A 17,341-nucleotide genomic window follows, 5' to 3' on the forward strand; every position below is an offset into this window, starting at 1 on the left:
ATTTCTGTTTCTAACAAGGAAAACAGATTTAATCCCATTGGCAACAACATCTAGCTAGAATTTAACAACATTGTTTTATTTCTATTGCATTTATTATATTTTTATAGCTGGATTCTATTTATGGCAATTGGTGCTGGTTTTCTATTTACAGTTATGTTATAAAGTTTGTTTAAAGTGAATTTATATAAGTAAGAAAAGTCAATTGAAAATTTTATAAATAAACAAGGCCAGAAATTGTAAAGATGACATCTACATGATTGAAGTTTGGGTAATACTTTGTTACTATAGCTTTTGTAAGCCCACTAAATTTGGCTTTTCCATGCCTATTTCCACATTTGAAGTAAAGACAAGGGAGACAAAGTAGAATAATCTGCACAGTAGCCAAGAGCTAGAGTACAATCTAACTGGACTTAAGTGGCTCTCCAGAGACATTAGTATTAGATCCCTGACATGTTGAATACTTGTCTTTTAAGACATGGATCACCTGCAAGCCTCACCATATAGGTTACAAATTTGAGTATACTCTCTTCCACAAGAGACATTCATTTTTCAAGAAATATCAGAGAGATAAAACTGATTTGTGATTCTCCTACTTTCCCTATATTTGGCACAAATCACTATCTCTAAATATCAATGTGTTTTATCTCTCAACCCAACAGTTATGTTATCAGTACCTCTCCATCTCACATTTTCTTTAGTTTTCCACAACTTCTACTCAGCCATTATGTGATGCGGACTCTACTTGACTGAATTGCAGCTTTTGTCATTATATATTAATAAAAATATTTTTGTTAAACATTTTTTTTTACCCGATAGAGTAGAACACATATTTCTTATTTCTTTTTCAAACAGTTTTGGTGTTTATAAACATTACCATAAATTCAAAATATCAATAAACTTATCAAAGGAATTTGTTTCTTTTGTTGATGACTGATATATAAAATCTATAGTTAGGCTACAATTTCTGAAAGTGGCAAACAATATTAATTTATTTCCTGCATTTGTTTAAAATAATACATGTGCCATATATTGACTTTTCAGTCAGCAACTGACCACGAGCAATGGTGGTCCCATAAGATTATAATGTTGTATCTTTACTATACCTTTTCTATGTTTAGATACATATTACACAAACAGTTGCCTACAGTATTCAGTATGGTAGCATGCTGTACAGGTTTGAAGCCTAGGAGCAATAGGCTACACCATATAGTCTAGGTGTGTAGTAGTAAGTCATCTCATCTATGTTTGTATAAGTACACTTCAGGATGTTTGCACAGGGACAAAATCACCTAATGATGTATTTCTCAGAACATATCTTTATTGTTAAGTGATGCATGTCTATATATGATTATATTTATATTAGATGTAAGTCAAAGAATACCCAGTGCCGAGTAACAGGAAATACAAATAATATCTCTACTTATTAAATATAATTATGAATACCCTTGGTTAATATTGTAGAAAAAGAAAATCACATTGCAAAATACATCAGATGGAATAAAACATGCCTTCCAGACAGACAACAGTAAGGTATGCCAGTACCTGCTGCACCTCTGCTCTTCTCAGCATAAGTTCCAGCTACAGATGAGAGCAAGACAGAGCAACCAAGATGCCCAAGATATTGGTAAGGAGAAGCAGATTATTTCAGATGACTCCTTGGAATATGCATAATTTTTGGCACCAAGTTTTAAAAGAACTGTCAAGTTTAGGATGAAAACTTACAATGTATATACATGTTAAATCAAGTCTATGAAGGTGTCACAAATGCAGGCAATATTTCAATTGAATGTTCACCCTGAGAGAAGACTCCTAGGGAGTACCTGATTAAATGTCCATTTTATACTTAGCAACAATAGGCTAGTTGATGTAAACATTATAAAAGTTTGGGCTATGTTCTCTACCCTTGGAAAACTTTCCAATATTTGGAAAGGTAAGACCAACATGCTTGAAATAGTAATATACAATGGAAGTTCAGGATTTCAATAACAGATTATATTGTACAAACTCTGTGATCTATACTGTCAGAAAAACAGGGAAATCAGAGGCTAGAGTGCTGAACAGGTGGCACTTGAATTAGATATGAAGGATAAAAATAATGCAAGTAGTTTGTAGATAAATGGAAGGGCTTCACAGATGAGGGAAAGAACTCAGGAAACAAGGGAGAGGATGAGGGAAGTATGCACCCAGAACAGGACAGTGAAGAGACACACTTTCTGGGTGGCAGATTTACCACCTATTAGTTTTTCTTGGGTGCATCCCTGTTCTGAGATTGAAATGAGTAATCATAGTACCCAATACAAATGGTCGGATGAATGGTGTTACTTTCTTTTGAAAAGGAGCCAGCAGAAAAAAACTAATCTGACTCTGAAAAAATATCTCAATCAGAACTGAAATATTTAAAGCTTACCCTGCAGTTAGAGATTAAAATCATACAGAATCTAATTCTGCATAGTAAATTCTTATAGGTGTAAGTGAAACAGTCAGAAGTATGTGATTAAAAAATTGAATGAAATAGCACTGATGACCTTGTGCAGCAAGGTCCTATGAATTCTTTACCCAAACTGTCTCACATTCAGAAAATATTTTCTCCATAGAACCAGACTAGGGCAATGGCAACCTATGACTAGATGTTTCTAAACTTTTCAGAATCATGATGGGGGTGGAGGTTGTATGCTGATTTAAAATGAAGATTCCAGGAACCTACATAAAACTCGGAGAGCTACAGTCTTTGGGAATTTGGTCCCTAGAATCTGCACTTTAACAGGCTTTCCTCAGTAATGATTTTTACACATGCTAAAGTACAATAACCACTGCTATAAAGTAATCTCATTATTCTTTTTCTGCTTTGCTCTGCTAGCAAGTTTATATGCTCTTATATATTTTCAAACTATAGTGAAATATCAGACCTATTAGAGCTGATGCCATCAGCATTCCTACTTTGACTAATATTCTATTCAGTACAATCCGTAACAGTTGAAGGTTAGTTGTAGTATAGTGAACAGAATCAGAAGACAAAAGTTCAAAATAAGTCTCTCATCCTCAACATTTCTTATACTAAAGAACAATGTGGTATACCAGTTAAGAGCATGAGCTCTGGAGCCAAACTGCCAGTGTCAAACAAGGCTCTGTTACTTATAAGCCCCAAAACCTTGGGCAAGCTACTTAAACTCTTTGCCTTAGTTACTTCATCTATAAAATGATTACCTTAAGATAATACCTATATCAGAAAGTTGTAAAAAGGAAATGAATTCATACACGTAGAGCCCTTTAAAACTACCTGACACAAAGTATTCCTTATCGTTTTTGTCGTCACCATCATCAACATTGTTTTACCACTAGAAGATAGTACTACTACTATGCTATATACCACTATACTATGTCATAGCAGTGGTAGCAGCAGGAGTAATAGTAGTAGATGAATGAGTGACCTTAGGAAAGTAAGTGACTTTTTAGAATCTCAATCTCTTCATGGAGTGGGGGTGGGGATAATATTGTGTATATATCACAGGTTTACCCCCAGGATAACCACAGCCATGTATCATTGCCCTCATTTGTGAAAGCACTTTAAGATGGTGTGATCTATATCTTTCCCCTTGGCTTCTAAGTAACTATCTGCCTATTTATTTGTACTACAAGTGAAAACAACTGATGTTATCTGTGAGATGTTAATGGGCTAACAAATGTATGCTCCTGCTTTAGAGTCATAGAATATTGGTGCAAGAAAGAACCTTAGAAGTCATTAAGTTCAAAATTTTACTGATGGTGAAACAGGTTCACAGAAGATAGTGTTTTGCCCTCATGTCATATGTAGAGGTCATATCTCTTAATTCCTAATCCAGTACATTTTCTGTTTGATGAGTTTCCCAAGAACTGATTTGCATGGATTTAAGATTAATAATCAATTATTGAGCATTTACTATTTGTAAGTGCAGAGTACTGTGGGATAAGAGAATAAATGAAGTCCCTCTCCTCAAAGAGAATATGATTAAGTTGACCATATAAGGAAGCACAAAATGGTACAGGGGACTGAACAATCACAGAAACAGAGATTAGGAAGTATGGCCTGCAGACTGCGTGTGGAGCTAGCAAGCCTTTGTGTTCAAATTTGAAACACTACTATTAACATACAGGTCCATTCAAATCTGTGTTGGAGTTCTTTCCGGTACAAGGCAGTAGGAAAGACCAGATAAATGGATGGTTTATGATCCTATCCCATATCCAAGAGCAGGCAACAAATGGATTTGAATATATCATACTCCCTAATATGTTCTCAAAACCGACTAAACTGAGCCTTATTTCTGCCAAAATTTGGTCTATATTTTCCTTAAGGATGAAGAAATCTATTGGATGTTAGAGGCATTTTCTTCTGAAGACTCCATTTTGCTTCTTTGATTACAGGATGCTCATAAAGTAAATGAAAATAGAATAGTGTTATCTGCTGTAATAAAAACTTTATATTCTGAGGTAAAGATGATAATGGGAATTTTTAATGAAGCTGTTTTTTTTAAGTCTTTTTTTTTTTAAGGTCTTGTTTTAACTTGGTGCCTACTTCCACTTCAGAGAGAGATTATTGAATTTTCCTAGTGACAATAAGACATGTTTCTTTAAACTTCATCCTGATGCATGAATCTTAAAAGCCTTTAATGTCTTCCTACCTCTTTATGCCTGAGAGAAAATATCAATGATTGATCTTCCTAGAAAGTAGAAGAAAAATAAAACAATCCATGAAACTAAGTCAGTAATCATTTGATATTTTCTTTCTTCCTCCTCCCCTCCTTCCCTCCCTCCCTTCCTTCTCTTTCTCCTCCTCCTCCTTCTTTTTCTTCATCTTCTTCATCATCACCATCATGATCATCATCACCTGGGACCCTTGAGGGAGACGTTTTCTTTATAAAAGGAAGTTTTCAAGCTGTGGTATATAGCAGTCAAACTTAATTCCATATAGAATGCAACAACATAGAATTGCTGCTTTCCAGAGGGGATCAAAGGGAGTGCCTTGTGATATGGATCAAAAACTACATGAAAAACTAAATCATTTGAAATCCTATGCTCCTGTTCTTCATTTACATATGTTGCAATGCTGTTGTTATTAGCCTCAAATATTAAAATATCAGTGTGACACTGGTTCCTACAAAATATCATAGCCAAACACTTGTTATAAAGTATCTCTAAATTTAGCTTCTATAAGACAACTTTGGATGTATATTTGGGAGTGAAAGAAATTGAAGCATAAAGAGACACCCAGCACCCTAATCATGTTAATTTACAGATACTAAAACATAGAGATTAGTGCTGTTTGATTCTCCCATTCCCCTGTTGCCTCAGATAAATCATTAAGACAGCAAGATGAGAAGGTGGGTTTGGCATAGTGAAATAATAAAAGGAATAATTTGCTGTAAAGGATTTTTTTGTTTTTTGTTTGTTTTTTGGTAACAGCATTATTGAGATATAATTCAATGCCATACAATTCACCCATTTACAGTATGCAATTCACCATCACCACAATCTGCCTTAAGCTTTAAAAAATATGATAATCAAGAATAAGAACATTTTCTCTGGGCAAAACTCTGCATAGCTTCTCTTTCAGGTGTGTATTCACTATGTCAGCTCATCCAGGTTTCATCTCTCCCTCTCCCTGTCCTGGGGTGTTGGGTACAGGTATTTTAGCAGAGACAGTACTAGGGTTGAAAATTTTTGTGTTAAATGTTGTTCTCATTTCTAACTGAAACGTATAAGGAATTTGGTGTCAGCAAGCCTGAACCAAAAACATTGTTGAGTCCAAGAAAATCATTAGATGAAGCAGGAAATGTTGAGTAGGCTGCAACTAAGAGAAAGCTAAAGTGATGAAGATATAATATGAAGATGAGATCTTCAGCCCTCCTTTTTAAAACCCTGATTGCCACACTTTGAAAGCTATCTACTTAACGCTGGCAATCAAAATGATTAAAAACTGCATGCTGCTTAATTATTAACATAATTATTCTCATAAAGGTACTGTGGCATTTCCGTCATGTAAAGCAATCCTATTTCCTTGTAGAGAGAGCTTCGTTTAGGAGCCTGAATCTCCAAGCAGAGTCTGTTAGAGGATTTAATATGGGACGAGCAATCAGCACTGGCAGTCTGGCCAGCAGCACCCTCAACAAACTTGCTGTTCGACCTTTATCAGTTCAAGCTGAGATTCTGAAGAGGCTATCCTGCTCAGAGCTGTCGCTATATCAGCCATTGCAAAACAGTTCAAAAGAGAAGAATGACAAAGCTTCATGGGAGGAAAAGCCTAGAGAGATGAGTAAATCATATCATGATCTCAGTCAGGCCTCTCTCTATCCACATCGGAAAAATGTCATTGTTAACATGGAACCCCCACCACAAACCGTTGCAGAGTTGGTGGGAAAACCTTCTCACCAGATGGCAAGATCTGATGCAGAATCTTTGGCAGAAGTCACAAAACTTAATAAGTAAGAACATATTAACTAACCCAATTACGTATTTGTAAATTCTACATTTCATACTTTTCTTTTTGTTTTGACGTTTTATTATTTTCACCATATTTTTTTACATTGATACTTCCCTCCTACCTTCCTCTTCCCTCTTTAGTTCAAAGTCTGTTGCAAGTTTAAATAGAAGCCCTGAAAGAAGGAAACATGAATCAGACTCCTCATCCATTGAAGACCCTGGGCAAGCATATGTTCTAGGTCAGCAAAAACAAGCTTACCTTCTTTGTCCCATACCTCCTGCTCAGAGTGAGGTGAACAAGATCATCTTAATTGCCAAGAAATTATTTTGGGTTCCATGTCCTAATTGCCAAATCTGAATATAAATTTGAGGCTACTTAAAATGCACCAAATCAAATTAACACTTGATTTAACAAGTGATTACTTCATAGTACAGACTGTTAGCTTCTCTTCTTTCCGCCACCACTCCCCACCTCCCCTCAGATAGTGTCTTACTCTGTCACCCAGGCTGCAGTACAGTGGAGTGATCATGGCTCACTGCAGCCTCAAACTCCCAGGCCCAAGTGATCCTCCTACCTCAGCCTTCTAAATAGGTGGGACTATAGGCATGCAGTACCACAACTGGCTAATTTTTTATATATTTTATAGAGACCGGGTTTCATCATGTTGCCGAGGTTGGTCTTGAACTCCTGGACTCGAGGGATCTGCCCACCTTGGCCTCCCAAATTGCTAAGATGACAGGCATGAGCCACCACACCCAGTCTATTAGCTTCTCTTGGTCACAGCAGCCATGACAGTTGTACTGAGACTGTCATGTGCCATTGCTTTGGATTACCTTTTCTGGCTTTTCCTTTCAAGCCTATTTAAATGAACTCTGGTCATGCTATAGTTTTAAAGAAACATTTACTTAGGATGCTTTCAGCTTAGCAGGAACAAAATTATCTCTAAAACTTTAGATAATTTTATGAAATGTGCTATGATTGATAGGTAGAAAATCTTAGTTAAGTTTCTTTAAATACTCCCAGCTAGCAGAGCATATTATTTAAGTGAAGGGTGTGTGTGTGTGTGTGTGTGTGTGTGTGCATGCATTTGTGCATATAGGTATATGCACATACACATGCTACCTTTTAAGACCAATAGTTCAGGTTTCCTGTTGCCTTATGTAACTTAAAAGGGAAATGCACTGGAGTCAATCTTTCAAAATGATGGCTATTTAAGCACAGAGATCTGAATTACTACTCAAAATATGAAACAGCATGGGAAACCAAAGGAAAACAAGGATTGTTTCCCTTCTGTTGTCTTACCAAATACTACTACTTAACTCCCTCCTTAGGCCCAAGGTTTGTTAATTTATCTCTAATTACCCAAAGTCTAAAAGCTTTTTTAATTCTATAATTGGATTCAGGGTATGTGGAGTAAATGAAGACAAAAGAGAACTCTGCATTATAATACATAAATATTTATGGAAGCAACATTATTAATGGAGGCTTTCACAGCTTTCAGAGATTATACTATCATCAATTTGAGTTCAGTCAGTTAAAAAAACTTAGATAAAACTCCAAATTTCATTCTAATGAATGAAAATAGGCTAAGATTGATTTGATCATTTAGGAAATACTTTTCAAAGTATGTTCACATATAATGGGGCCTCATACATTCTAAACTATTTTCATTATGAAGGCTTTGGTCTACATGAAAATTCATTACATATCAGAAGGAAAATATTCTATAGAAAATATAAAACACTCTTAAAAGGAAATTCTTCTGTATTTTCATTCATTATAACTGAATAATGAATTTTCTTTTAACACTTGAACAAATAACTCATTCCAGTTTCATCTCATATTTGACACATCAAAATATTATCAGAAACAATATATTGGTATTTGAATTTATGCTGCAAAACAAATTATTACGCTTAGCTACTATTTAAAATAGTAAAAATGCCTACTGGAGGATATTTTTCAGTGTTAATACAAGATGTTGCTGCCTTATTGTTTTGTTATTTTTATGAACTTATCAGAAGAAATTATTTCGATATCTAGCATCTGACCATCTTATGAAATGTCTAATAATTTAATTTATGCCACAGGAATGACTATGCATAGTTCTGGAAATTCTTCATTTCAAGTACCCTTAAAAGAAAATGGTAGGTTTACAAAATGTTTTTCCCCTCATTTCCATCATTTTTCTCTTTTCTTGTACCTTACTGAGATAGTCCTGGACCTAACAATGAAGAGTCTTAAGTTCCATGCCAAGGACTTGGTCTTAGATTGAAGTTAAAGGAGAGTTGTATTTTTCAGCATCATGGTGATGTAATGGGACCTCTGATTTAGGCTAATGTTGATGAAATGACAAATTAGAGATAAGGACACTAATTGGGAAGCTAAAATAATAGTTCAGGTGAGAGAGAATTTCTATTAAAAAGGTTTAACTGAGGCAGCTATTTTAAAGGGATTCTTGAGCTGAGTCTTAGGGAGAAAGGAGGATTTATTCAGACAGAACAATAAAGATAAGCATTCCAGATCAAGGGCATGGCATTGTCAGAGACATGGAATCATGAGAAAAGAGATTTAGTGAACTGTGGGTGTCTCAGTATGGTGGCATGTGGGGGCCAGGGTGAAGTTTGAAAGCTAAGTAGGGACTAGTTTTTAATCTTATGCTAAATATTAGGAGGAGATTTTGAAGATTTTAAATGCTGAGATTATAATTTAGAAGGAATCTAAGAAACAAAATTGTAAGAAGAAGACCAGAAATGTCCAATGACTTGACAATCAGTGGCTTCAAAATTTTTAGAATTTAGATTGCAAAGTACTTTCATGTACATTATCTTATTTGATCTTTCTAACAACTGTCATGAGTAGAAAAGAATATTTTATTACTATCTATATACTACTTTCCTCCAAAATGTGTGAGTCTTGGATACTTAAAGTTGAAATAATCAAAAACCTGATAAGAGAGAAGCCATTATGTTAATTAAAATTACTAATACAGCTAAACTTGATGAAGTTTTAAATTTAGTTTCAATATTCCTGTAGCCAAGGTAAAACAGAAGGCATGAGATTAGACTGCACTACATAGAATTGCTGGGGGTTTTTTTAGGTCAAAACTGTCAAACACCAAAGTGTTCTTTTATATAATTCTCATTCTCTAATAAAAATACACATACTAATTCTTTAACAGAGAAAAAAATTTCTTGGAATTAAAATTGCTTTTAAAAGTAAAACTACACGCAGTGTCTTAAATACTCATAGCAAATGAAGATGAGGCTTTTCTCCTTCTCATTTTATTTTTGAATGTATCAATCCTCAAAAATATTTTACGGCCTGTTATTAAAGAAAAAGTTATTGAACTTATACTTGGGCCTAAATTGCTAATCCTGTTATGTAGCTTTCTAATGATCAAACTTGTGTCATGAACTGAATTTAGAATGCCTATATACCTAAAATAACTTAATTATTAACATGTCCATATGGTCGTAATTATTGACTAGCAATTATTTAGTGCTTACTATGTCCCCAGCACTGTTCTAAACACTTTTTATTATTTCTCATTTAATGCCCAAAACAACCCTATGAGGTGGGTGTTAATGTTATTTTTTTTTCACAAATGAGAAACCAAAGCATAGAGAAGTTGTGCAGCAGGTCACCAAGTTAGCAGGTGGCAGAGCCAAGATTTGAACAAAGGCAATCTGTTTCCAGAGTCTATGCCCTAATCTACTCTTTACACTTCCTCATAATGTGATCATGCCTTGCTAAAACTTTGAAAGAAGCTGGATAATAATCTATTCAAATATGAGAATTTAAAAATGTGTTTTAGCTTAGGTTATGATGAAAAAGAATATGAATGTACATTAGTAGCCAATGAGCATGAATTTACATTGGGCAGTTTCTCTATTTAAACTTTCAGAAGCCTTATCATCCCATCTGCCCCGTACAGTAGGGCCAATCCACCTTCATATAGAGGTACGCCTCATTCAGCTTGCAAACTAGGCTATAATTTTCCTCAAAACTCTCTTTGAATCTGGCCAAGTAGCCTGAATTAGTACTCTGTTGAGAATCAAGTTTTCACATAATAGAGCATGGCAAACATGTTTTTGCAAATAGTGTAAGGATCAAAAAGTAAAATTACTTGCCCATGCATCAAATATAGGACCTCTTACTCTAATTCCAGTGTTCTTCCTGCTGGTCAAGATTATTAGATTAAACTTATAAATAAACATCAGTTAATATTAAATTATTCATCACTTAGAACAAGGATGAATGTATTATATTCTATCTTACCTTTTATGACCTCCAGAGATTCTTAAAGAATGTGAAATTTGAAAGAAAAGATCAAAGAGGGGCCGGGCGCGGTGGCTCACGCCTATAATCCCAGCACTTTGGGCGGCCGAGGCGGGTGGATCACGAGGTCAAGAGATCGAGACCATCCTGGTCAACAAGGTGAAACCCCGTCTCTACTAAAAAATACAAAAATTAGCTGGACATGGTGGCCCACGCCTGTAGTCCCAGCTACTCGGGAGGTTGAGGCAGAAGAATTGCTTGAACCCAGGAGGCGGAGGTTGCGGTGAGCCGAGATCGCACCATTGCACTCCAGCCTGGGTAACAAGAGCGAAACTCCATCCCAAAAAAAAAAAAAAGAAGAAGAAAAAGAAAAGATCAAAGAGAAAGTCATGATTCTTCTAATATCACACTTTGAAACAGTGATATGGAAAAGATTCTAATCCTTTGATTAATTGTGATTTCAAAAAAAAAGTTATTCAACTTAGAAAAATCACACTGGTTTTCCTTTATAAGAGTAAAAACAAAAATATGTAAAACATTTCCAAAAATTATGTAAAATTGATTTTAATGTTTCTTGTTTTACTGTAATTATTATGCAGGAATTGAAAAACTAAGTTTTTCATACTGCTTCCTGAAGTGTCCAAATCACAAACTATAGATGGTCACCAACTTATCACAGTTTGACTTTACAGTGATGCAAAAGAAATAAGCATTCAGTAAAAATTGGACTTTGAATACCCTTACAACCCTTCTGTTTTTCCACTTTCAATACACTACAGTTTGTCAATTTCAGTAAATTATGGGATAGTCACCACTTTATTATAAAATAGGCTTTGTTTTAAATGATTTTGCCCAACTATAAGTTAACATAGTGTTCTGAGCATTTTTAAGTTATGCTAGGCTAAAGCTAGGATGTTTGGTAGGTTAGATGTATTAAAAGCATTTTTGACTTAGGATATTTCAACTTTTGATGGGTTTGTTGGGATGTTTAAAACCTACCACAGTTAAGTACCTTTTTATTCTTAGTTGGCATGAGAACCAGAGCAACTCAGCCATAATTCTCCTCAAGCCATTTTCTCTTTCTTCTTTCATTTCACTCTGTCGTTACTGCTTGGGATTTTGCTTTTCTGGGAACTGTATGCCTAACGGACTTATTAAGCACCTACCGTAGAATAGTGGATTTCATCAGTTTCCAAGCATCCCAATTCCTGAACAGTGGGTGATTAAATCTGAAACTTAAAGAAGGAAATGGAAATTTAAAGCAATGATCATCATTTAATCACTTTACAAAGCACTGTTCTCTCTTACCACCTCATCAATGTGGTCACTTTAAGGCTATTCTGATTTTAGTTCCTAATGTGACCTCACCGCCTCGTTTTATTTCATTTTATGGGTATTGTTCTGTGTTGTTTTTATTCATTCTAGCTAAAAACTAGAACTAATTGGCTATTTTTTTGATAAAAGGATCTTGGACACTTAAAGTAGGCATTAAATAATGGATGGTCTTTTGCTTAGAACCACCTAATATATAAGGCATTTCACACCATTGTCCAATGATACTTTTTGTAATTTCATTAATAAAATTATTAGATATACTGAATTACTACTCTTATTGCTAATAACAAAGTTTGGGTTACAAAGAAATGACAGAATAGGAATATATACACTACAGAGAGCTAGCAAACTTGCACCAAAACAGTGCAAGTATTGAGACACAAGGCTAATTCACTCCTGAGAGGAAATTATTGTTATTGTTTTTTGAAATTAAAGGAATTTATTTCTAGAATATGAAGCATCACATTTACATCATTTAAGCATCAATACAAGTTTTGTGACAAAATTACTGTTTGTTTTATGACATGTTAATACAATTTTAAGTCCATGGGTGGTTATATGTTGCATATACAGAAATAAATTCTGTTTTCATACTGATTTGGTTGTTGCAAAAATACACATGAAGATTTAAGGAAATTCTGGCTTACAGTTTAGTGACGCCATAACCTCTTATTTTCAGAAAGCTTCTATATACTTCAGAACTATGTAGAGTTGAATTTGAAGATTTGGTTTGCAAAAATGTCTTTCTAAATATGTTGAACAAACTCACCACCACCTTCACACACATACCAATTTGAACTATCATTGTAATTGATGTTAAGAAGGGTGTATGTGTTTATGTAAATGCTTGAAATGCTAAGTAGATGAATTAACTTATTAACATGTCAATTAAGTGTCATAATTATTGGTTTAAGAAGTTATTTGTGAATGATTAGCCACTTTAAAAAACCTATTAGAAATAAGAAAAAGTAAATTCTGGTTCTGCTGACATTCATTCAGTTTTTAACTAGGATTTATCAAGTACTGACTTCAGCATTTTACTGGTCACTGATACTAGCCATAATGTTGAGCAGGTCACAAACTGTTATTCCTCATCTGCAAAACAGTGGTTAAAAATCTCTTTACTTACCTCATGAGATTGTTTCACAAGTAAAATTTGAAATGAATAAAGATTCTTTGAGAGTACATGTCCTAGACAAGGAATTATTAATGGGACTCTTAAAAATAGATCCAGTTTCTGACCAGGTGCAGTGGTTCACACCTGAAATTCCAACTCTTTGGGAGGCCTAGATAGGAGGATCACTTGAGGCCAGGAGTTCAAGACCAGCCTGGGACTCCATCTCTACAAAAATAAAATATCAGCTGACCATGGTGGTACGTGCCTGTAGTACTAGCTATTCAGGAAGCTGAGGTGGGAGGATCTACTTGAGCCTAGGAGTGGAGGCTACAGAGAGCTGTGATTACGCCACTACACTCTCATCCTTAGAAGCAGAGTGAGACTCTCCAAAAAAAAAAAAAGAGATTCTGTTTCTTCTTGCTGTTTTACTCAAGAACCTACTAAGAATGTTTTACTAATTATAAATTAAAATGTCAACCATTAATTAGGAATTTTTAAATATATTGAGCTGTCAAATTCAGGGAGTTGATTGTGGTGTAACAGTAAGAAAACCTAAACTGAAAAGTTCAGCTCTTTCCTGTACTAGCTGACTAAACTTGGGCAAATCATTTAACCTATTGAGGTTTATTTAATCATTTGTAACTGAAATATACTTATTTCAAAAGGATAGCTTATGAAGAATAAATGTAATATGTAGTCATTTTATAAATTATCAATCACTATAAAAATATAAAATTATAACAGTATCAGTAACCTTAAAATATATGTTTAAGTGACTGAGCAATCTATTAACATGCTTTGTTAACATTTAAATTGTTAAAACAAGCTGACAGTCTTAATGCCTGAGCATGTTATATTTATTTTAAAATTATAAATTCCCAATAGATGTGCAACACAAAAGATGGAGCATAGTGTCTTCACCAGAAAGGGAGATCACCTTGGTGAACCTGAAAAAAGATGCAAAGTATGGCTTGGGTAAGTCACTGTGAGATTCTTGAAGGTCTATGAGGATTCAGAGAAAAAGTCTATAGCATAGCATTGGCATTGCAGCACCAGCTCACTTCTGATCTCAAGATACTGGCTGCCCAACCACAAGCCCATTACCTATCCACCCAGTCACCAAATGCCAAATATGAAATGCCTTCAAGAAATACTTCCACCAAATTTAATATATGTTACCTATTAAGCATTTGATATCAACAGTCCCCACATTTCTGCATTTCAGGCAGGCTAATCGTTAGTCTTTGAAAGTAGCAATATGAAGATCTTTTTAAAATGTGTTATATTACAGGATTTCAAATCATTGGTGGGGAGAAGATGGGAAGACTGGACTTAGGGATATTTATCAGTTCAATTACCCCTGGAGGACCAGCTGAGTTGGATGGATGCTTGAAGCCAGGTACTTCACATTTTGGTAATTTTCTAAGTATTTTCTGACAGGCATGAAAATTTGCACAGGTGGTGAAAATTGAACTTCGGCCAAAAATGTTGAGAAAGAGATGATATTTCTAAGATTGAGAATAAATTTATCTTTGTTGTTGAAGATACTGGACTGTCTATTTGTACAGGAGACCGTTTGATTTCTGTGAATAGTGTGAGTCTGGAGGGAGTCAGCCACCACGCTGCAATTGAAATTTTGCAAAATGCTCCTGAAGATGTGACACTTGTTATCTCTCAGCCAAAAGAAAAGACACCCAAAGGTAATGTTGTGAATATCTCTTACTTGTGTATTCTGTTTCACTTTTCACAAGCACTTCAATACATTCGATTTAAGCTTCTTATTTCTAGTATTTTGACATGTGTAGTTCTATTGTTTCAGTTTTATGCATCGGTATTACTTTTTCATTCATCTCTTCAAAGATTTTCTGTCTCATTCCTTTTTAGTAATGTTTGCACAAAGGTGGATTCATTGTATACAAAATTGATGCAACTTATTTCTGATTACTTAGTGTGTTCCATCTCTTCTTTTGTCAAATCAGAGTTATTTATCATTCTGTAGTTAATATTACATACTAGTTATATATGAAGTCCTGCCCTGAACCAGATTATGAAAAGGAAAGAACAATCACCAAAAACTATAAATTTTAAAACGAGACCATTTCATTTTGTCTCATTATCCCAGTCTTTTAGCGGTTTGGAGACAAAGCGCTTGATGAAGATCAGATGACCAGGTGTTTGAGCTTTGCCTCTGCCTCTTATTAGCTATATGACTTAAGCCTTCTTGAGCCACAGTTTTCTTTTGTTTCTACTTAAAGAGTAGGCAATGATCTTTGCCCTGCCTTGTCTGCCTTGCCCAGAGTTATTTGTTATGAGGATCAAGTGGTAGGACTGTATTTGTGGAAGAAGCACACATAGCCCATGTGGCATAGGACAGTGCAGTGGGAAACAGGGATGCAGAATCCAGAGTCAGATTCTGTCTCTACTATTTAAAACTGTATACCTTGAGCCAATCACATGAACTTTCTAAGCCTCACTGTGCTCATGTATCAAATGGTGACTATAAACATGCTTATCTTATAGATTATGAAAATTAAATGAGGTAATGAACATAAAGAATGAGCACATTACCTGGTACATATAAAGCATTTAAATGTGAATCTTAGCTGCCATTAATATTCTTTTTCAAAAACATTGAAGTGCTAGATACAAGTAAGTTACTTTCATCCCAAAGACACTGGGAAATACATAAAAGAATCAGTAAAAAAAAATTAGCTGAAAAACTATTTTAGATAGTGAATTTTAGACATAGCTTTAGATACTTATGATAAAATAGAAGATGAAAACATTAACATATTATATAATACGTTGTGACAAAATATTAGTACATTTTATACAGATGAGTCATTTTGACTATCGTTTCTTCTTACTGAATATTATATTAATTTGTATGTCTGTATATGTACATATATAAATACTTTACACACTTGCTTACTGTGAGCAAACATAACCGATAGAAGGGAAATAGAAGACACCACCACTGCCCACAGGAGCCTTATATAATCTAATTATAATCTAGTCACATTAGGCAAAGGAAGACAACTGCAGTTGGAAATGTTGTAACATACTTCTAAGTTTAAAGCAGCCAAGACCAGAAATTTTTTTTAAGCAGATCACTGAGTCTCATTATTCACCACTTTTTTTAGCAAAAGGATCATATTAATTCAGAATTAATTTATTGCCCCCTGAATTAAGCTCTAAGGGATTTCCATCTTACTCGTGTTTTCAGTAGATGTTTTGTAGAAAATTTATTCATTTGTTCAACAAATATTCAGTGCCTGTGATGTGCAAGGCCAAAAAATTCTGACCTAATAGAACTTGCACTTTATCAGAGGAGATAAGTATTCTTTTCTGACTAGACAGATTTTTAATTGTAACTGTGGTAAGTGTTAACAAGAAGCCCAAGGTGCCAAGAGGGCATATAACAGAGGAACTTTACCTATGGAGAGGATCAGAGAAGGCTTTTCTTCTCAGCAGAGTTTTATGTGGTTTTTTTTTTTCCATCTATGCTAAATAAAAATTAAAAGTATAATGTTAAAGTATACATCTGTGAAATTGTTTCTTCAGAAACGTAGTTGAATCTTACCATGGTACGTAACTATTTTGTGGTGACACTTTGAAAAGAAGTACAACCCAAAAGAACTTAGAAAATTACCAATGTGTACTCTAGCTACCCCATTAACTGTTAAGCACCAAAGAGGAAGGCTTTTAGTTTTGTTTTTGTTTGCTAATTTTTGAAGTTACAGAATACATACTAGTTTATTAAAAATAAATCCAGTTTATGCAAAACCTATGAAATAAGAAGTCAAAATCCCCTTACCTTATTACCTGGGGAAGCCATTTGGCATACATGTAGCCTTCTGTGTAGAATAGATGTATATGTGAGATATAACAACACACATACGCACTATTTTTTAAAATCTGTTTTATACTCTAAAGACCATTCTGTAACTGCTTACTTAACATATTCTGTTGCTATCCATGTACATGTACATCTTTTTAATGCAGCATTTTATTTGTTATAGACATATCAAAATTTAACTTTTCTTCTATTGTTATGTATCCAGGTTAGCTGTAATTCTATTATAAATGTTACTCCAGCGAATAAACTTTTTACTACAACATTGAAAATGTATGTATTTCTACAGGTTAAATGT

At 34.5% G+C, this 17,341-nt stretch overlaps 1 protein-coding gene across 7 annotated transcripts in view; it reads left to right on the forward strand.

The window, feature by feature from the left end:
- The window catches only part of PTPN13 (protein tyrosine phosphatase non-receptor type 13), a 163,592-nt gene that overhangs the window by 88,504 nt on the left and 57,747 nt on the right, over positions 1-17,341 (forward strand). For 3 of the 7 annotated variants that reach the window (XM_064368927.1, XM_064368936.1, XM_064368954.1), the window contains 7 exons: positions 1,462-1,624; positions 6,038-6,455; positions 6,595-6,692; positions 8,545-8,601; positions 14,073-14,162; positions 14,479-14,586; positions 14,756-14,887. In XM_064368927.1, the coding sequence (XP_064224997.1) occupies positions 1,462-1,624; positions 6,038-6,455; positions 6,595-6,692; positions 8,545-8,601; positions 14,073-14,162; positions 14,479-14,586; positions 14,756-14,887 (1,066 nt within the window). The remainder of the gene's footprint in view (positions 1-1,461; positions 1,625-6,037; positions 6,456-6,594; positions 6,693-8,544; positions 8,602-14,072; positions 14,163-14,478; positions 14,587-14,755; positions 14,888-17,341) is intronic. The other 4 variants (XM_064368945.1, XM_064368951.1, XM_064368962.1 and 1 more) reach the window with 2 other exon arrangements.

Source organism: Aotus nancymaae, unplaced genomic scaffold (assembly GCF_030222135.1).
Source record: "Aotus nancymaae isolate 86718 unplaced genomic scaffold, 86718_ANA_hifiasm-v0.15.2.pri h1tg000006l, whole genome shotgun sequence".
NCBI lineage: Eukaryota > Metazoa > Chordata > Mammalia > Primates > Aotidae > Aotus > Aotus nancymaae.